The 21490-nt window shown below is 45.9% G+C and overlaps 1 protein-coding gene across 4 annotated transcripts in view; it reads right to left on the bottom strand.

Annotated features, from left to right (window-relative positions):
- The window catches only part of CELSR1 (cadherin EGF LAG seven-pass G-type receptor 1), a 260863-nt gene extending 242671 nt beyond the window's left edge, over window positions 1-18192 (bottom strand). For all 4 annotated transcript variants that reach the window (XM_048836251.2, XM_075124485.1, XM_075124487.1 and 1 more), the window contains exon 1: window positions 13397-18192. In XM_048836251.2, the coding sequence (XP_048692208.2) occupies window positions 13397-17138 (3742 nt within the window). In that variant the 5' untranslated portion in view covers window positions 17139-18192. The remainder of the gene's footprint in view (window positions 1-13396) is intronic.
- Between the last annotated feature and the right edge of the window lie 3298 nt (window positions 18193-21490).

Raw genomic sequence — 21490 nt, 5'->3', positions numbered from 1 at the left:
TCTTCATACTGTGATTCTTCCTTCGCTGCCACATCTCTTCCCCCCTTAAGAGACCTATCACACGGTGCTACTCACAAATACTAAATACACATAACAACCAATTCCTGAACAATCCATAAACTGAAATTTCTTCACAGAAATGATCCCACAGTTACCACTCTAATCAGAAGTAACGTGTTAGAAATCACTGCTTGTTTGCAAATAATTAGAAAACAGAAAAAGGGCTACATTTCTCAGACAAACCATTCACAATGAATCATTTTTCCAACTCTAACTACCACATCTGGTGTGACTTTCATCAGTGAAGTCCTATCTTTACCTCCCCCACCTCCATTTACAGCTCTAGCCTCGTTTCTCCTACTCCCCTTCCTACCTCCTTTTATGGTGCACTGAGTACAATGTCAACACTTACAAAATGAACCACTGTTATACTGAGGGCAGTGTATTCACTGTGTAAAGCCATCTTAATTCCAACCTCCGTAAAACTGCTGAAGTGTCAATCATTTTTCATTTCATGTCATATACAGGGATTCTCAAACTTTTTTTGTTGGGCCCCCCTTTGAAAATATTTCAGGCTGTAACGACCCCTGTGATAGCAAATTACTGTACATATTCATAGATGCATTCTCATGGTATTGCCCCCCTTACTTCTGCACTGCTGCTGGCAGCCAGAGAATGGAGGCTGCTGTACCCCACCCTCAGCTCCCTCTCCCCCAGCAATATTTTTTGTGATCTTGCAACCCCCCCTTGCAACACACAATAGCCTTGTGACCCCCTTTTGAGTCAGGACCCCCAGTTTGAGAAACACTGATCTAGAGGAACCCCCAACAACATGTAAATTCACAACCACATAAACTACGCAAACATTTACCACATGTTTAACTTTGAACTCTGGGATTGGGTGCAATGAGAATACTTATATGCATAAAGTTAAATGTTTGCAGAATTGAGGAATTAACCATTGTTAATATTTCATTTGCTGTGTCTGTGAATTTAAAAATGAAAAAGTCAGATACTCTTCACAGCACATCCGATTCACTGAAAGTTAATGAATCCTACAGTTGTTACCAGCTGCTCTTTCCCAACATAAAAAGCACCTTTTTAATGTTAACACCAGCCAATTAAAAGTGTTCTTTTGACAACTGTATTCCATTAATGCCTATGTGTCTCTAAAGAGTCCATTACAGTAATGTATCCAAATGGATAAAAAGAGCACTAAACCTCTGTAATCACAAGTAGCACAGACAAACTATTCCAATGCAATTCAACAATTCCAAATAACAACTGATGTCTTGCTAAACAGCAGAAATAGAACACAAAACATGTTGGACTGAGATAGCCAGTTTACAGCCCTCATGAGAAAAGACCTCTGTATTTCATTTACAATTTTGACTAGGCTGACTTTTCACTCTATTTCTCGTATCTAAAAATGAGTGACTACACATATTTTATTCACCTCTTAGAGATTTACATGTCTGGCATTTTTTTTTAATTTGGGGGAGCTGAGAGAACTGTAATATGCCATATACAGTAGAACCTCAGAGTTACGAACACCTCGGGAATGGAAGCGGTCTGTAACTCTGAACAAAATTACAGTGCTTATATGAGGTAAACAGAAAAATGCTATTTCTTTTGTTTTTTTACAGTGCAAATTTTTGTAATAAAAAAATAGAAAGTGTGCACTGTACACTTTGTATTGTGTTGTAATTGAAATCAGTATATTTGAAAATGTAGAAAAATATCCAAAAATATTTATAATAAATTTAAATTGGAATTCTATTAACAGCAGTGTGATTAAAACTGCAATTAATCACACTTTTTTTTTAATTTCACGATTAATTTTTTTAATCGTTTGACAGCCCTAGTTATACACTTTAGACTTTGTGGACTGAGATTCAGAAATACAATGATATTGTGTTCAGTACATCTCAGTCAATGATCTATTAGTGTAGAAATGTCTTGTTAAAGGAGTCTAGCAAAAATAATAGAGGTATGCAACACATAATGTATACATAGAGATATAGATAGAAACAAATATCTTCAGTGCTGGTTACTTTTCACAGTTAACACTTTTCAAAAGGATTATGATGAATAGAGAAACGTTTACCTTCTCACCATTTTGTATGATCTGTTTCAATTGGCAAAAAGCTATTGCTGTCATTTTGCTTTAATATGTGTTTCCTTCCATTTAATTCCTGAATCTCATAGGAGTGGTATATTTTTGTTTCAATAGACAGGAAAACATTTTACTGCTAGGAGAGCAAAATATTTCATGGAAACATATTGACAATGTAATGCTGTATTGAGATAAAGGAACCTCTACTACTGAAAGGTAAAAACAACAACAACTTAGGCACAGTGACAGATAACTCACAGCTATAAACTAGCTGTTTTTTCGTTAATTGTGATCACCAGAAAAAAACACCCAAATAAAATGTTCACTTTTTAAAGAATAGTATGGTCCAGAGTTAGTCTGCTACTCTACGCTTGTGAGCCGACAGACACTAAAACTAAAGGCACATACAATCATTTATAAGGCCAAGTGTTCCCCTCGACCTCCCCAAGTGAAATGGAACAAACAGCATGGGTGAGAAAGGGAAGACGGATGCACCAGTTCTATTGCATACTCCCCACTTTCTCCTGAACCCCTAGAATACCCTCCACAAGTGCTCCGTAAATAGGGAGGGGCCACTCTTTCTACAATTATCCTCTTAATCAACTCTGCGAGATTTCCAGAAGTAGGTCAATGCTGACCACCAGTTAATATCCCTTCCACTCTTGGTGGCTCCCTGCCCTCCAAGGAAGTAGATGGGGAGGGCAGAGAATGGCAGCCAAAGATACTTCAGGACAACTACTCTTCCAGACACTCCTCCCCTAAAAAGAAAAGTTTCCCAAAACATCAGTCTATAGTCTGGAGAATGAAGTTTGCAACATTTCAGGAGTACACGACCCATCATGCCTAGGTGTATAGCCAACAGAATACTGGGACCTTAAACTCTGATGTTCTTTGCTTGGGTGTTACTCACTTAGACCAATGTTTTCAAAATTGTCCTCCAATTTTGGGTGCTACAGTTTCTGTGTCCTCAAGTTGAACTGACTTGGGTCTGATTTCAGGAGGGGCTGAGCACCCAAAACCCCAAGTGAAGTCAATGAGAGATGACAATCTCAGTACCTCTGAAAATCAGGCCACGCTGTTTAAAACTGAGCACCTAAAACTGATCCACCAAAATTAGAAGGCGCTTTTGAAAATTTGGCTGTTAAAGGTAGATTGTGTTAATAGCAGCCACTGGCCAGTAGGAGAGGTTCAGAGGAGAGATAGAAACATTGGGAAGTATTTTTCTCACAAACAGCAACTGCTACAGCCTGTGCACTCCCCTCACGTCTGGCAGTGAAGATGCGTGGTGTGGAGTGTGACATTACACTCCCTATTCTTCACGGAAATATTGTTATGATATGAATATGACATAACTAAGATGTGTTTTATGCAAGATGGGTCATGTGAGGTATCACTGAAAAGGTCATGATTTACTGAATGTGTTTATCCAATTTGTATGCATGTACCATTCCTGTGTCTAAAGTTAGGAATATTATCCACGTAACAATTACCCACACAGTTGTATGTGCTTGGGAAACGCCCACCAGACAGTAAACGATCAACCTTAATGGGCCATTAGGAAAAGATAGTAAGTCTTCAAAGATGTGGATCCCACATCTTCCCAGGAGTTCTTTCCTGTGGACCTTGCAAATAAACCTTGTCTCATGATTGTCCTGACACTACAAGGTCATGTGATAACATAATCTGGTACAAAACACTGCTGGTACTTTTCCACTGGAAACAAAGGCTTCCTGCCTTATGTAAATTCTATTTAAGGATAGGAAGCAAGGCAATCTGGGATCTCCATTTGCCTCCCCACCCGAGATGGAAGACAGCTGAAAGATCCTGAAGAAAGCAAGGAATTAAGCTAGGGGAAGGCAAGGGCTGAATCCAGGCTGAGAACAGGGGTTTAGCCTGAAAAGAGATATAACTAGAACTCTGAGCAGCAGAAACTCTGCAACCTGCCTAAACAACATTTAGGGTGAGAAATTACTATGTGTAATCTGTTTCTTTAGTGTATTAAGATTAGTTTGCGTGTTTTGTTTTATTTGCTCAGTAATCTGCTTTGTTCTGTTTGCTGTTCCTTATAATCACTTAAAATTTACCTTTTGTAGTTAATAAACTTATTTCTTGTTTATAATATAACCCAGTTTGTGCAATTCATATGGGGGGGAGGGGAAGAAGCTTGTATATCTCTTTCCACATTGAGGGAGAGAGTGAATATTTATGAGCTTGCGCTGTGCAGATCTTTCTATACAGTGCAAGACAATATTATTTTGGGTTTATACCCCAAAGGAGGTGTGCATGTGAGGGCTAGGCAATCCCCAAGCTGATTCCTCCCACATAGAGCTGATCTCAATGTCCATTTGCAGCTGGGTGTGCCCCTACCTCTATGTAAGCTGGAGAAGGCTTGAGGGCCTGGCACAGCGGAACAGGGTAAGGCAACCCACGCTGGTGGAACAGGAGGAACCAGTGGGACCCCAGCACATCAGGTGGCATCCCGGATGGGGGGTTCAACCCATCACACGGTGGACAGATCATAGCCCCATGGAGTGTCTCTTGTCATTATGCAGTCAGGTAGAGCTTTGGGGCAGGGACCATTTGTATCCCTTCCTGTTTGTATACTTCTCAGCAAAATGGAGTGCCAATCCTGATTAGGCCATTTGGACACTACCACATTTTAAATAAATAATTATGACGATTCCTTCATCATTTGAGTAACGTAAACTTCCTACAACTCTGAGTTAGAAGACTTTATCTTCTAACACACAGCCATAAGTAAGAATTATGGACTATAATCATGCAGCTGTCTTTCATAGACAAACACAGAATGAATGTGATCAATAACAACTTGTTCCCTAGTCTTTTTTAGTCTTCAGATTATTGCTGTTTCTCAGATTACTTTACCATGGGATGTGCCAGCTATTGCACTTTCAGAGCTTTTCAAGACCAACACGAATGTTTCAATTCTAAATTACAGTTTTAGGCTATTCCCACTACAAAGTGGATTCTGCGTCCACATGATTGTTTTGTAAGAAACCTGATGTGTCTGTACATCTTTTCCAAGCATCATGATAGGAATGGAGAGTATCAAAGGTCATTCATTCATAAGTACACTGTAATCTTGTAATTGTATATAACCTGCTGGGATGTCCTGGCCAACGATGTTCTACACTTACAGAATTTACTTCCCTAGTGGCTACAGGGAGCTCGCAGCAAGCAGTTCATGTGTTACTCCTTCATTTGTTGATACCTGAAACCAGACCTTTTCCCCAAGCTACCAGTAACTTTGTGAATGACTGAAATGAAAGCAAGTTCTTGCAAAAAGGCAGAAACATCACTCATAAAAGAACTGGTTACTCTGCATAGCTGAAACAAAAAAAACAAAAAACCCCTCAAGCCCTCTGCATCTCTGTAGGGCCTGATCCCAGATCACTGAAGTTACTGGCACAATTCTTCATGAATCTAAAAAAGCAAAATCAGCCATAAAATAGAGATGCAAAACCCCAAAGATGTACACAGTCTACACTTCCATGAAGCAATGAAACACCGGACCTCATCACTTGGGGCCAGATCATGCATTCTTTGCAAACCAAAAATGACCTTGCAAAGTTTTCCCCCAATTTCTCCTGTTGTATTTCCATGCCTTTTGTTCTTTTAATCTCAAACCCTGCTAAAAATATCATAGGTGTTTATACAGTACTTATCACTGTAGTATCTGCCCTCTGTCCAAGAGGAAACTGCAGCCCTAACTTCACCAATATGCAAATAATACACAACAAGGTGTGCAACCTTCTGTTCTATTTGTATAGAAAGTGACCAAACTGGTAATGGGGTAACACTGGCATAATGACTTTTTAACTACAATAATGAAAATTATCCCTTGACGATCACTGAGTTAGAATAATAAACATTTACTGCACCACTACATGAGTCTTATCTTAATTTGGGTTTGTTGGTGTTATAGTGACTTCATTAAATCACACTTTAATATCTAACATAAGGTCAGAAGAACATAGAAGGAAATACTGTTAGCTCACATACTCAGTGGTTTATTTAAAGCACATAATTGAAAACAAACTTTAAGCACTGCCTTCTTTAAACATAACTATAAAATGCCAGCAATAACAACAACTTGATATATAATTTAATTGCTCTTATCTGCTACAAAGACAATGGTAAAGAAAACCACACTGAAGTTCCTTACTTCTACATTTCATCACATTTATAACTAAGGCTGCATGTCTGTCACAGGGGTCACTGAAGTCATGGATTCCGTGACTTTCTGTGATCTCTGTGACTTCTGCAGCAGCTTCTGCTGGCTCCCTGGGACAGCAGCAGTTTGAGTATGTGGGAGGGGGGCTCAGGGCTGGGGCACGGGATTGAGGTACAGGGCGGCACTTACCTGGTGGGAGGCTCCCTGGCTTGTCCCTGCAGCACCTAGTCAAAGCGGCCAGGGGGTTCCACACACTGCCTGAGCATGCTGCCCCCACAGCTCCCATTGGCTGCGGTTCCCAACCAATGGGAGATGCAGAGCCAGCGCTTGTGGTGGGAGCAGCATGCAGAGCTCCCCTGACCACCCCTCCCCTAGGAGCTGCAGGGACATGCCGGTCGGAGCCAGGTAGGGAGCCTCCCAGCCCTGCCAACCCTCCCCCTCCCCAGCAGGGATCCTGGGCCACACACACACACACACACACACACACAGAACCCTCGGTGCCCTGACCCAAATTTTAGTTATGGGTATATAGGAAAAGTAATGGACAGGTCACAGGCCGTGAATTTTTGTTTACTGCCCTGTGACCTGTCCATGACTTTTACTAAAAATACCTGTGACTAAAACGTAGCCTTAATTATAACAAAACTTATTTACAATTAAAGTGTAGGTGATGTGCAAAATTAGTAGTAAGTTAGATGCACGGTATGTTAAGAAATGTATGTACTGAATTTAGGTATTTGCTTTCAATATTGAAAAATAGTATTTTATGTTCCAATCCTGCAATGTGCATTGGACAGGTAGACTACGGCTCCTGTCAGAGACCTGTTAACCAAGGTGGGTTCCACAAAGGCACAACATTCCACCTGCACACTGTAAATTGCAGGATCAGGGTCTTAGCTACATTGGCAATGAACTGAGGTCCACAGGAAATAATTCATAGTTATCTCCATCTAGGTCTTTTTAGAACACTTATCACCATGATACCAAGCACCTAATGGAAAACAATTTACAAAAAAATATTCACTTCTGGTAAAAGCACCTATGTGATTTAAGAGTCAAAGCCCCATTTTCAAAAGTGGCTTAGGCACACAGGAGCCTAACTCTCACTGAAAGCCATTGGAATTTAGGCTTCTAAATTACTTTTGAAAATAGGACGATGGCTCCTGTTTTAGGTGTTTTTGAAAATTTGACCCTAAACTTCAACCTCAAGTTTTGAAAAGGATTATAAATGGAATTTTGCAAAAGAAAAAGTCCTACAATACTCCCTCTAATTTACAAATTAATTTTTGATTCAGCTATCTTTGCTTTCCACTTTCTATGACCTATCAGAAAGTTTCTCCCACTTTCCCGAAGTGATGATTTTGTTTCTACTAATGTTACCAAATGGCAGCACCAATAACCACCAAAAAAATAAAATGGCAATAATTTCAAAGTGAGTGATGATCAGAACAGATTAGAAATAATCCAATTAATCATAATGAAAACAAAAATCAACTGGTGCAAAATGACTGCTGGCATTTAATTTTTTTACTTAGGGTTCTCTATTTTTTCCAATAGTCCTGTTTTTTTCCAGAAGAATCATCACAGGTTTACTAGGGAAACAGTTTTAAATAACATTTATCAAACTTAAATTCACCTATCACCAACAAGTAGAAAAGTTTATCAGAACAAGCAGCTGAAAGTCCCATAAACCTTGTTATTTTTATCCAGTTTCCATGTTTCCTGTCATCCCTGAGCGCTTAAATGATTGAATGCTTTTGGTAAAAATATTCAATCTTCATACCTTTAGATCTCTGCAACTGGAGTTAGCATCATGCTTAAATTTTGAAATATTTAAACTCTTAAAAGAGAAGTTACATACTGCAATGTTCTTTTGTCTTTTAAAAATATATTTTGAGGACATTTTCTCACAATCTGATATTAATACATTTTGGCAGTTTCAAGATGATGTATCCCCAGAATTCAGAATCTAAAATTATGTATTCTGGGGACAGTGGGTTGAAAAAATAAAATATTATGATTTGGGTTTAAAACACTTTAGACACAAAACCAAGCCCTAAAAGTCTCCTTTGAAAAATACCTCCAAAAATCTCTACTGCAATCTGGAAAAAGAGATTTGATTAAAGAGGCACCAGCAAATGAGAGAGAGAGAAAAAAAAATCACACTTCTGCCTGAAAGAGTTTTTCTTTAAACTACTTTTTCTACAAGTAATATTTAAGACTGTTATGAGAGAGAAATGTGAGAATTTTTTTTCCCATTTATTTTGTGCATTTGACTACATTGTTGTACAGTTATTTTCATTATTTTACCTTTGTATTCATTATGCCCCGGCCCTGCAAATACAGGTACATATACTGAACATTACTGATGCAAGTTGTCCCACTGAGATCAATGAGAATACTTATGACAGTAAAGTTAAGTGTGGGCACAACTGTTTGTGGGATCGGGCACTTAGAAAGTCCCATTGACTTCAACTGACAAGTGGATCCCTATGCAAGACTGGGGCCAGAATCAGTTTCCCACTCCTGTGTATTTTCCTTCCCACAGCCATAGGCGTGGAAACTAATGGTGTGGGATGGGGGTGAGGGGATGCTACAGAATCCCGAGATTTTACACGGGATTCCAGCTGCCAGCCCCGCACCTGGGGTCCTGGCTACCAGCCCCAGCCCCCTTGCCCCTTTCTGCACTCCCCCACCCCAACCTGAGACATTGTCCTGCTCCAGGCCCCAGCTCTGGCAGGTGGTGCAGGTAAAAAGTTTGGGGACCACTGCTTTTCAGTTTCGCTGACTTTCAACATCCCCACTATAAAAAGTGTTCCAGCACCGCTACCCACAGCACAAGAGGAAAAAAATATATATAATTTTTTAACACAGGACAATTGTACTATAAACCGTTAAAATTAGCATGGGGAAATTAGGGGCAGATGCTTTATCTAGAACTACCTTTAACTCATTTTTACAAACTGACTGGACTGCAAGTTGACGGTGTCCCTTTAATTTTTGCTCATGTTGTTATAGGTGAAGAGAAAGAATATCAGCTCATAATCCTGATAATTTTACTAATTTCATGCTTTTAACAACACTAAAGCAATTGCAGATTCTAAAATTCAAAACCCTCTAGATCCCCACAATGAAATCCTGACCCCATTGAACTCAATGGCAAAACTCCCATTAACTTCAGTGGGGCGAATATTTCATCCCAACTATTCAAAAATTCACACCTTGTGATCCCATACACAGGCGAGGGAAATATAAGTCCAGACCACCCCTTCCTGTAGAAAAGTCCAGAGCAGGTGTAAAATAGAGGACAACTGTGAGATTTCTTTGCAAACTTTCCAGCAGTGGGGACTGGGACAGGATTTCTTCCCATTTTCCTGCAGAATAAGCTGAGGCCCAGAGATTCACTGCTATCCTGGTTCCCCTGCCATTTGCCCATGCCCTATGAAGGGAGGTTTCACACATGGAGGGGACTAGTCCAAAGACTAATTTTCCTCTGCCTTTCACAAAGATTCCCTGCTCGTTGCCAGAGGAAAAGGTGTACATTAGTAACAGTCATCCACACAACCTCACCCCTGCTAGGCTTCCTCTCTGTGCACCTACCCCAGACTTTGTGGTGGGCTTTCAGAGGCATCCAGAGCAAGGAGAAACAGTGCCACAGCACAGGAAAATCCACACACAAAGGAATCCCTCTTTCTGAACTGTCTGGCCAGACTCTTAGGGCAGGTCTACATTACAGAGGGGATCCACACTCTGAGAACGATCCACCGGCGGTTGATTTAGCGGATCTAGTAAAGACCTGCCAAATCGACAGCAGATCGCTCTCCAGTCGACTTCTGTACTCTACCCCCGATGAGAAGAGAAAGGTAAGTCGCTGGGAGATTTCCTCCCGTCAACCCCCCGTGGTGCAGACGGCACGGTAACTCGACCTAAGGTAGGTCGACTCCAGCTACGTTATTCACGTAGCTGGAGTTGCATAGCATAGGTCGACTTACCGCGGCAGTGTAGACATAGTCTCAGTACGGCTTCTGCAAATATCTATGCTGTTGAAGGTGACCATGTTTTTAAATGAAGTGGGTCTCTCATTTTCAAATTTCACTAAATCTATAATTTCGTTTCCTGTTTTTTCCAGAGATTTTTTTGACAACTTTGGACTTTTGTTTGTGAAATAAAAACATGCATTTTGAAGTCAATTACAGCTCAAATAAGAGAATGCTGTTTTATCCAAATGTCAAAGTTCCAAGTTAATGTAATTGTCTAGTACAAGGGTGGCCAAACCCTGGCTCATGAGTAGCTCTTTTACAGTTAAAGTGCAGCTTGCAGAGCCTCCCCCGCCCCTCCCCATTCTCCACCTACCAGACTGGAGTGAGGGGAGCTCAGGATCTCTGCCTTGCAGCGGGGTGGTGGAGTAGGGGCTTCAGTCCAATGGGGTGCACCTGGCCAGGCTCGGGGCTGAAGCAGGAGTGGGAAGGACTGAGCCCTGGCAGGCAACCTGGCTCTCAAAATTCTGTTGTCATCTGCAGCTCGGAGAGTCAGTAAGTTTGGCTACCCCTGGTATAGTATGTCTCCTCTCATTTGTCTAAGACCTATCACATCTGATAAACTTAATTTTTTATCTACACACACTTATCCACAGAGTCCTCGCAGCAAACCTCAGATGTAGCCCATGTCAGTAGGTGAAAACACGATTGCACAGCAGCAACAGCATTTCCGTATGTCCCCTAAGAGTCCATATACAGCTCAAACTCCCACAGACTCTGACAGGACTTTTGCCTGCATCAGGATTGCTTCCCTGGCTTGATAGGTAGATTAATGACCACCCAGCAGACACATTTTTCAGTTAACTACAGATAACAATGTTGATTATTTCACTCCAAGGCTGCTGTTCTCTCCATTTCACTTGTTAAAGAAAACTGGAGAAAGTGGAGAGGTGAGAGTTTCCTAAATGGAATCACAAGCTCTGTAGACCTCTGCCCTCTTAAATACCTCTATGAAGCAATCTTTTCCCACACACAGAAAACTTTTCAAAAACAGTATCAAACTGACTTTGATGCCTGCCAAAACTACTTAAGAATGCTAACTGATGAAAATGCCTCTTTGAAATATCCCTGGTGGGGGTGCAGCTGTGATAGGGATAACAAGTTTTGAATATTACAGAATATTAATATTAATTTTTAATATTATTCAGAGCTCACATTCTCACAAAATGTAATAACAATGCATTACTCGTCATAGTTGTATTACATGAGACCTCATAAGGCAGCAGCTTAACTGTGCTCTAAGCATTCATGACTTTATTTCCATATTTTTATATGTATTTCACCCACTGAAATCTGCATAAATGGATGAAGACATTATTAGCATGAGAAAGGAATGCTATCATCTTCTACTTCTGTCCCATATGCTCTCCCCACCTAGCCCATTTTAATCACCTTTCCAGCCTTCTTGCTTTTTGTCCAGTTCTTTATCTCCTGCTGTTAGATAAGAAGCTACTGCTTTCTGTCAGCTGGTTCAGGCTGATTGTGACCATGTAAATCACCTGTATGCCTTATTTCAAACATGCAAGCCAATTGCCTGTTTCTCTGTAAGCTTTCAAAGAATGTGGAAGTAACAGTTATGAGCTATTTTACCAAAAATAGTTCCCTTCTAGCATTTTGCATGAACCCATCGCCAGATGACACACACTAATAACCCCAGTGACTGGAGTTAACACCACTTTCCTCTACCCTGCAGCAAACAAAGACCCTGATCCTGCAAACCTGACAGAGCATAGTGCTATCTACCAGGAGGTCCCACTTATCCCAGTGACACTACTAACAGTAGCAAGTGTTGCCACGATTGTGCTGTATTTAGATATCTGAACGATTTGTGTTAAGAAAAGATGTCATTGTACACACTTAGTACTTACATACCCTGTTTCACATAAAAGAATACAAATATTAGTGATAGGCTGCAGAGAAATGTTGCTCATGATGGGCCTTTGAAGACAACAGGAGTTGCGCGGGATCAGGCCCATGATAAAGACAGCATAGTGGAATTTGGGGAGGAGATTAGTCATTGCATTACTGATGCACTGTACGTACCATAATTACAAAGAGTAATTCCATAATAAACAAGAAACTGAGGAGAAAGTGCTCTTCTTTTCTGTGGGGATTGTCTCTCAAGTTATTTAAAATACTGTATTGTAAAACAAAACAGTAACAATTTAGGACTTGCATCCATATGTCAATTCACTGTACAATTTAAAGCCACTACTAGCACAATAAATAAATTATTGTGACTACATACTAGATTAGTTAAGCCTAAAAGACAAAAAAGAAAACTTTCAATACTTATTTTGGTGACACTGTGTGCCAATGAACATCCTCAGTTACACCAAAGCAACCCCACTGAAATTAACTGTGTTATACAGCTATAACTGACTGTTTTTGTAGGAGTTATTTTCTAAAGGATGTAAACAAAAGGCAAAAATTTTGGTTGCTGGTGCAAATGGGTGATGCTCTACCAACTTTACTAGAAAATATGACCCAAAATCTAAAGGAGATTTACCAGCCAACTTTCCCAGTATTCAAAAAGAAATAATCAAATCTTTTATCTTGCTGTTTAAAAAAAAATAGCAAACCCCCAACTCATATGTACAGTGCACCCACTAATTTTACTTTTCACTGTTCTTATGTATAACTAATTGTAGGAGTAAGCCTAAACATTCAATGTAAATCAATCAATGAGAGCTGTGCATTCTTGGTATCTTGAAAAATTAGGTCACTTATTAACTCTATGTATCCACATCTGAAAGTTTTAGCCTAAATAGCTAACTATGCCCAAGGAATATATTTTGCCCTCAACCTCTATATGTTTTTCCCTGTCATTCAAAATATCACTGGCTCAATACACCTCAACATACTATTCATGTCAGTCCACAGCACATAGCTCTGATACATTTTTGTGGCTCCTCTCCAGAAATTTCACAAATAAGCCACTGCGCCAGGAAATTAAAAGTTGTATACAGCGTGTTGCTGCCTGTACCAGTATGCTGGTCCAATAAACAAAATTCTCATACATTATTATCCCCTGCCAAGTTTTCTTACCTGAAACTGACACTATCATAAGAGCCTCCAGGGGTCTGTTGTTGTCCAGATCTCGACTGAGTTTGAGTTCCCCAGTGGCAGAGTCCAACAGTAGCAGGTTCAACTCGTTGCCTTGAACAAAAGTGTAGGCCAGGCTGTCGGACACATCAGGGTCATAGGCTGGGATCTTGCCAATCACCCCAGAGGGGAAGCTGTTAGACTTGTTGGTCACATAGTTGTTGAAGAGGATCTGGAAGTCCTGCAGCACAGGTGGGTTGTCATTCTGATCCAACAGGCGAATGTGCACGGTGGCTCGGCTGACGAGAGGGGCTGAGGTGGCCTGCACCACAATCACATACTCCGTCCGGCTCTCATAATCCAGATCCACCAGGGCTGTGAGATCACCGTTGAGTAGGTCAAGCTGGAAGACCTCAGGGATGTTACCCTCCACAATCTGGTACATGATTTGTGCATTTGTCCCTTCGTCTGGGTCGGCCGCACTGATCCGTGCCACGATGGAGCCCACTGGGCTGTTCTCCTCCACAAAGATGTCAAACTCATCCTGTTCAAAGACAGGCGGGTTGTCATTGATGTCTAGCACGGTGACCTGGATATCCACAGAGGCTTTGAGAGGTGGGCTGCCTCTGTCCATGGCAAAGGCCCGCAGGCTGTAGACAGCCACATTCTCACGATCTAGCTTGCGCAGCGTGCGTATCACTCCAGAAGTGGGCTCAATGTAAAAGTCTCCATCACCATCATCACCACCCTGGAAGGTGTAAAGGAGGCGGCCATTGAGGCCTGAGTCACGGTCGTTGGCAGACAGCTGAAGGACACTGGTGGAGAGTGGCACATCTTCAAAGACCGAGCCCTGGTAACGGTCACGCAGGAAGTGGGGGGCATTGTCATTGGCATCCAGGATAAGGATCTCCACATAGGTGGTGTCAGATTTCTGAGGGATCCCATTGTCACGAGCTGTAATGGCCAACGTGTAAGAGGCCTGGTCCTCGTAGTCTAGCTCCATCAGGGTGGTGATAGTGCCCATGTCCGGGTCAATGCGGAATTGAGGAATGTTATCTTCCAAAATGTATGTGATCCTGGCATTCTCCCCTGTGTCTTCATCGGTGGCACCGATGGTCACAATAGAGGTGCCAATGGGCTTGTCCTCACTGATGCTCACTGTGTAATGGGAGCTCTGGAAGACCGGGCGGTGTGTGTTGGCATCGGTGACATTAATGAAGACCTGGACAGTGTCAAAGAGTGTACCATCTGACGCAGTAACTGTCAGCACGTACTGCCGCTCCTGCTTGTAATCCAGGGGCAAGGCCAGGGTGATCAGCCCACCCCCACTCTGGCTGGTGATGGCAAAGCGGTTCCTAGTGTTGCCACTGGTGATCTGGTAGGTCACTACACTGTTAATGTCCCTGTCTACTGCTATCAGGGTCAGGACACTGCTGCCCACTGCTGCATCCTCATTCAGCCTGAGCTGATAGACCTTCTCTGTGAAAGTCGGGTTGTTATCATTGACATCCAGGACCGTGATGGCCACACTGGCTGAGGAAGTCATGACAGGCACTCCGTGGTCCCTAGCCTCTACCCCAAAGTGATAGTTCTCCACAGTCTCTCGGTCCAGCTCAGCTGACACTGTAATCCATCCAGTGCTGTTATTAATCTGGAATGGGAACCCAGTATCCCCACCTGGGGACACCACGCCAGGAGATGGGGACAAGTCTATAAGGTTGTACTCCAGACGGGCATTGTCTCCAGAATCAGCATCCACTGCCTGAACATGCAGCACCGAGTAGCCCAATGGCACGTTCTCCAGCACTGTGGCCTGGAAGGGGGTGCTGACAAAGATTGGGGCATTGTCATTCACATCCACCACTTGCACCGATACCATTCCACTAGAGTTAATCAGAGGGGGCCTGCCCCCATCCTGGGCTTTGATTCTCAGTGTGTACTCACGGATGGTCTCATAGTCCAGAGGATTGATCAGGTCGATGGCACCAGAGAAAGAGTGGATATAGAATTGGCCTTTGAGGTTGCCACTCACAATGCTGTAGTGCACCTGGGCATTGTTGCCCCGGTCCCGGTCAGTTGCCTGCACCTGCAGCACTTGGCTGTTCACCGGGGCATCCTCTGGCACCTGTACCAAGTAGCGCTTCTCACTGAATTGTGGGTAGTTGTCATTCTCATCCTCCACAGTGATGTGTACCGTAGCCGTGGCACTACGGGGACCTGGTTCCTTTCCTTGGTCATTGGCTTCTACCACCAGGTGATACTCAGAGACCTCCTCACGATCCACAGGGGCACAGGTCCTCACTACTCCAGAGCGTGGGTCGATCTCAAAGACGCCATCCCGGGCACCTGGCTCCAGCAGGCGGTAAAGCATGTTGGCGTTGGCCGGAGCATCCCCATCCGTGGCACGGATAGTCAGCACCTCGTAACCCACTTCCATGTTCTCCCGGATGGTCTCCCGATACACAGGCTGCTCGAACACCGGCCCGTGGTCATTGGTGTCACTCACAGTCACAGTCAAGTAGGTGGTGGCTGAGCGGCGGCGGGGGGAGCCCTGGTCAGTCGCAGTCACCTTCAGCACGTGAGTGTCCTTGGTCTCCCGGTCCAGGCTGCGCGTGGTAACCACACTGCCCGTCTCCGGGTCGATGGAGAAGTAGTCATTGGAACGCTCGTCGAAGAGCGCCTCCATGGAATACACCAGCCGGCCGGCCTCCCCCTCGTTCGGGTCCTGGGCCCGCAGGGCGATCACCCGGGTACCCGCAGGCTCGTTCTCGGGGATGGAGACCTGGTAGCTGGGCAGCTGGAACTGCGGAGGGCTGTTCGCACTTCTCCTCCTCCTCCGAGCCCCCTGGAGAGAAGGATCCCAGACGCCCCGCTCCTCTGTCCACAATCCCTGGGGCCCCAGCAGCAGGGTGGGCGCTTCCCCCTGCCCTGCACCCACCGCCCCTCTCTCCTCTCCCCTCGCACCCACGGGCTCCCGTTCCCCCCAAGTCCCCTCCTCCTTCCCAGCCCCTGCCCCGGCGGACAGGGCGCGCTCCAGCCCCAGCTGGAGGAGGATCTCCCCCCCTGTCCTCCTCAAGGCACAGACCAGCTGCAGAGGGGACTCCCCGGCGGGCTGCAAACAGCACCGAGCCCTCCCCCCTGCCTCCTGCTCGCTGCAGCCCCGGGGGTGGTGGTCCGGGCAACTGCAGGCAGGGAAGCTGGTCAGGGCCATGAGGGCAGAGCGCAGGTCCCCGGCGGGCCCTGGGGGCAGGTGCCGGCTGGCAGCGGGGAAGCAGAGCGGGGCTGGGAGCTGCCCAGGGGAGAGCCGGGCAGCGAGCCGGGGCCGCGCCTGGCCCCCGCTGCCTGCCCCCCGGTACCGGCGGGGGCAGCCCGGGCTGTGCACGTAGACTGCCAGGCGGAGCGAGAGCAGCGCCCCAGAGCGCTGGGCGGCGATGCGCACGTGGAGAGGCAGCGGGCTGCGCTTCAGCCGCGCGCAGCCTGGGGGGCTCGCCGGGCAGCCCCCGCCGGCCGCCCCGCTCCGCCTCAGCTGCCCCGCGGCCGTCACTTCCACCGCCTCCCGCACGCGGCGGGCCGTCAGCGCCTCGTCCACGCTGTACAGCCAGCCGGGCCCCAGGGAGACATCCAGCAGCAGGTCCCCGGCGCGCCCGGCGCCGCAGGAGAGGTGCAGCTCCCAGCCCCCCGCGGGCACCAGCCGGCAGAGCAGAGCCAGCCACGAGAGCCAGGCGGCTGCGGGCACCGGCAGCATCTCCGAGTCTTAGGCGGCAGCAGCGATCCCAGCCAAAGGGCTCCTGCAAAATCCATCCACCCCCCTGGGCGGCTCATCCGCCCTCAGCCATGAGCAGCGGGGCCGGGGGACCCTGGCCTCGTCCTCCTCTGCCAGGCGGGGCCGCTCCCTCAGAGCCCCGCGGCGGGGAACATCGCTCGGGACCCGGCTGGAGAATTCCAACTTTTCCACCGTAAAGTTTAAAGTGAGTTCAAAATGGCTCCTCTCCTCCTCCCACTGCTGCTCCCAGCAGGGTGATTAGCATAAACCTGCTGCTTCAAAAACAATCGCACTCCTGCTGCCTGGTAGCCTCTCCCCGCCCGCAGCTCCCGTGGACCCGCTGCCCCGCTCGCGGGACCCGCCTCGGCAGCGCACGCTGCCCTCGAGAAAGTGAATCGAGCAGGGGCCGGTGTAAATCCTCGCAGTGGCCGCGGCGACTCTGGGATCAACGCTCGCGTCCCTCTCCAAGAGGCACAGTCCCCTGCAAACGCATCCCCTTCAGCCCGCTCCTACTCCCGAGCGGGGCTTCCCCTTTCCAGCTATTGCTCCTGGCTCTTGCGGCCGGGGCTGCTCCGCACGGGCAGCGGGTGTCCGTCCTGGGGAGCAGCTCGGAGAAGCTTTGTTGGCGTTAACAAAAGGCGCTCGATCTGGGGTGGCCGCGGAGTGACTCCCGGCAGGGTCGCCTGGCTCGTGCCGCGGAGTTTGCTTGTGTCCGGCAGCAGCAACATGTGCGTTTAAAACCCTGGGGAAGTTGCCCAGAGATCAGCTCGCAGCGATTTCCTGCTGCTGCTTCTCTCTGCCTTTCCCCCCCTTGTATTGTTCCCGGAGAGCGATTGAAAGGTGCAGGGTGTTACTATCTCTATGGAGACCACAGGTCTCTAAAGCTGGCTCGGGGGAGAGAAGGCTGCAACCAGGGCCCGGGGCGGAGTTTCCTCCCTTTGCATTCAGTGCAGCTGCAACCTGAAGGGCGGAGGCGTGGCCGGAGCGGGTGCAAAAGATATAATGAGCCTGTGAGAGAGTAGCCGGTGGCGCTGGATGACTCTTCTGCGGCTTGTGGGGGTGCAGAGCTCTCTGCTGGCCCCGGGACACAAATACAGAGATCAGAGAGAGCCGGGCTGTTGGCACGCCCCGTGTGCAGACCGCTGACCTGCAGAAGAGACCTACTGACATTGGCTATGCACGTGCTGGCTCCTAGTCTCCAGAAGCCAGGTGCAGCTCCCTCAGAGCATGGAGCTGTGAGAGCAACCTCGGCCTTACCTGCCTTCCAGCTGAACTCCAGTGGCGATCACATGCACAACGACAGCTTCCCTGCAGCATGCCCATAAGCAACAGGCCTTGCTTTGGTGTGTTTTTGTTTGCAGGAAGCTGGTGCTTTTTTGTGCAGACCCCAATCTGAGAGCACAAGCAAAAAAATGAGAAGGACTATTCTTGGAGCTGTGCAGCTCAGAGTTTGCTCCCCGATCCTGGCCGTCATAAGGGCATTAGCATGCCTGCACTGACCTGTCCCCCTATCTATGGCATCTGTGAATATGAAAACATTTATGAAGTTTTGTGTGCTGTGGGGGAAAAAAATCTTACTTCCAAATCGGTGTTCCTTTGTCCTTCATCTTTTTATTGCTTGGGAGACCTTTTCCACCTAGCCTATTGTGCAGGAGACAGCTGTAATGAGGGGGGTTGTCCATCAAAGAGTTGTGACCAATCTCTGTATGGGCTGGGCTGCATTGGGACATCTTGCTACACCCTCTAGGGATTGTAGGGATGGACAAAACAATCCCTTTGCTGCTGGAGTAATTGGAGCTAAACTTCTCCACATGTTCACTGCAACAGTTAGAACAACTCCATTCTACAGGATGTGGGTTTGGTGATCAGTAAATGGTATGCATGAGTGGCGGGTATTAAAGGGCAGGCTAAGCCTTCCCTACCCCAGGCCATGGCTCTACCCATGTTCTACCTGAGGCCCTGCCTCTCTCCCTTGAAGCTGGCAGGGGCTCAGCTCCAGCCAACAGCCTGGAGCTCTGGCCTGCCAGCAGCCGGTGCTCAGGCCAGAGGCTTGGTCCAGCACTGGGGCTAGCCTGTGGCTCAGCCCGGCCAGTGGCTTGGGATGGCTGGGGCAGGGCTCCTCTGGCCACTGGGGGAAGGCGGCCTCGGGGTTCCCACTGTGTGTGTGTGGGGGGGGGGTGCTGTGGTCAGAAGGGGGAGGGCTGGTGGGTTAGCCTCCCCGAAGGTTAGCCCCTGATGGTACGCTTTCATGTAAAGCAGTTCTGAACCAATGTTACAGTTGGACGGTAAAGAGCATTATGTCCCTGGAGGTGCCATCTTCAGATGAAGAATAAAACAAAGTTCCAGAACACCCTAAATATAATTTACTCCCAAAAAGGATGTAAAGTATCTTTTATTGTAAATAAGAATCCAGGCCCTAAGAGAATAAGCAGATAATCTAGAAAACATGATGTGTTCTGAAAAAATGGAGTTTAATAAACATGCACTGGTACATGAAGAAAATGAGATATATTTGTTGGTCAGTTAGACAGTAATGTATTTGGTTTCTGTGGTCCAATGTTTGCCAAGTGTTAGACCACAACTCATTGGTTTTGTGGTTCACCAGTGTATCATAATCATTCTGCAACATCTTCGTTATCCACTAGCTTGCTTCAATACTGTTTCTCCCAATGTTATACTTTGTTTAGAAGTTATTTGCAATCTTTGCTGTACAAGACTTTGTGCACTTGCAGGAGCAGATGTGCCCTTTCACTAGCAATCACTACTAACTACCCTTGCTAGGTTAAGAAATAACACTATTACAGAAGATTCAAGAAAGATAACTGCAATGGTTTGGACACCTGTCAAGAATGCACCCAGAAAAGGTTCCATACATGGCAATACACGCCAGCGTGGAAGGTACTGGAAGTAGAAGACCAAGGATGCATTGGATAGACACCGTAAAGAATAACAGAGAACAAAAAAAATTTAAAGATGAACAAAGCCATGAAGCTTGGACAAAACAGAGAGTGGTGGAAATATTTCATTCAGCCCCATCATCACTGCTGAGCTGACAGATAGGAATCAGAAAATAAGATAGTATCACACTGTATACATTGGCACATTGTCCATTTACTATTTAGCTAGTAGGTCTAGCTCCACCTAATGTTGCATGCAAGAGTATCACTTTCTTAGTATGATATAATAAATGCATTGCAAAAGTTTAAGATAAATAGATGTTGTATAAATTTATCCATAGTAACCCTCTGAATTAGGAATTTGTCCTAATTCCCAGGCATAAAGCTAAGGTAAAATTGAGTTAAGATTAAAAGGACATATCAGTAATTTAGGGGAAAAGGAGATATTTATAAAACATGAACTATTTAGAAGCTCAACATTTAGTTGAGATATTATCAGTAACTTAAGGGTGCCTGATACAGGGTGGCTTGCCCCTTTTAAGGTACTGAGGCTGGGCCCAACCAACCCTGCTTACTGAAGGGACTGCTCCAGCCCACTTGTGTCACTAACGGGCCTGATGGAGGGCAGCTAATTCCCCTATAAAGGGCAGCATGAAGCTATAGAGAGGGGAATCCAGGAGGCTGTGGCAATGACTGAGGTAAGGCTCTTGCAGGAAAGCCCCTAAGACCAGGAGAGTTGTCCTAGCTAAGAGGACTTAGGAATAGTTTGCTAAGGTAGATGGAAGTCAGAGCCAGGACTCCAGCCGAGTAAAGTCTAGGAGTGACTGTTGAATTTAGGACCCAGCTCTAGGAAAGAGAGCTGGGGACTAGAGCCCTGCATGGGAGTAATTTTAATCCTGCTCCTGCTGTTATGGTAATGGGGCCCTGTGGGATCCTGGACCTGCTGTGGGGCTCTACACTAGTCCTGTGCAGGGCTCTTCTGGGCACTCCCTATTTAAGGGGAGGGAGACACTGAATGGGGCTTGGGTTTAGGGGGACAAACTCTTGCTTGGAGAGAGACTTCAAATTAGGACTGAGGTTTGTGAGAAAGGGCTGGAAACTTCCTATCTAAGGGGGAGAGAGCCAGCCAATGGGGTTGGGGGATGGAGAGCCAGTGGGTAAGGATTAAATAAATTGGACCTTAGGTAGGGAATATTTTAATTACTTTGGGGAGAGTGAGTCATTAGGAGCCCTGAAGAGAGGAACAGAGACAGGGTGCTGCAAAGAGATCTCTGGCCATGGTGGGGAGGAGACAGAGGTGCTCAGGCTGCAAGAGGCCAACCCTGTTAGTTGTATTGTTATATGTTACGGTATCTCCAAAACAAATGTGGAAGGTAGGTTGGAAGCCAGGCATGGACATGCAGAGTTAAAGGCACCCAAACTATGCCCTCTTATGAC

This window comes from Caretta caretta, chromosome 1, assembly GCF_965140235.1.
Source record: "Caretta caretta isolate rCarCar2 chromosome 1, rCarCar1.hap1, whole genome shotgun sequence".
Classification (NCBI taxonomy): Eukaryota; Metazoa; Chordata; order Testudines; family Cheloniidae; genus Caretta; species Caretta caretta.
This window is presented reverse-complemented; position numbering and strand designations above follow the sequence as displayed.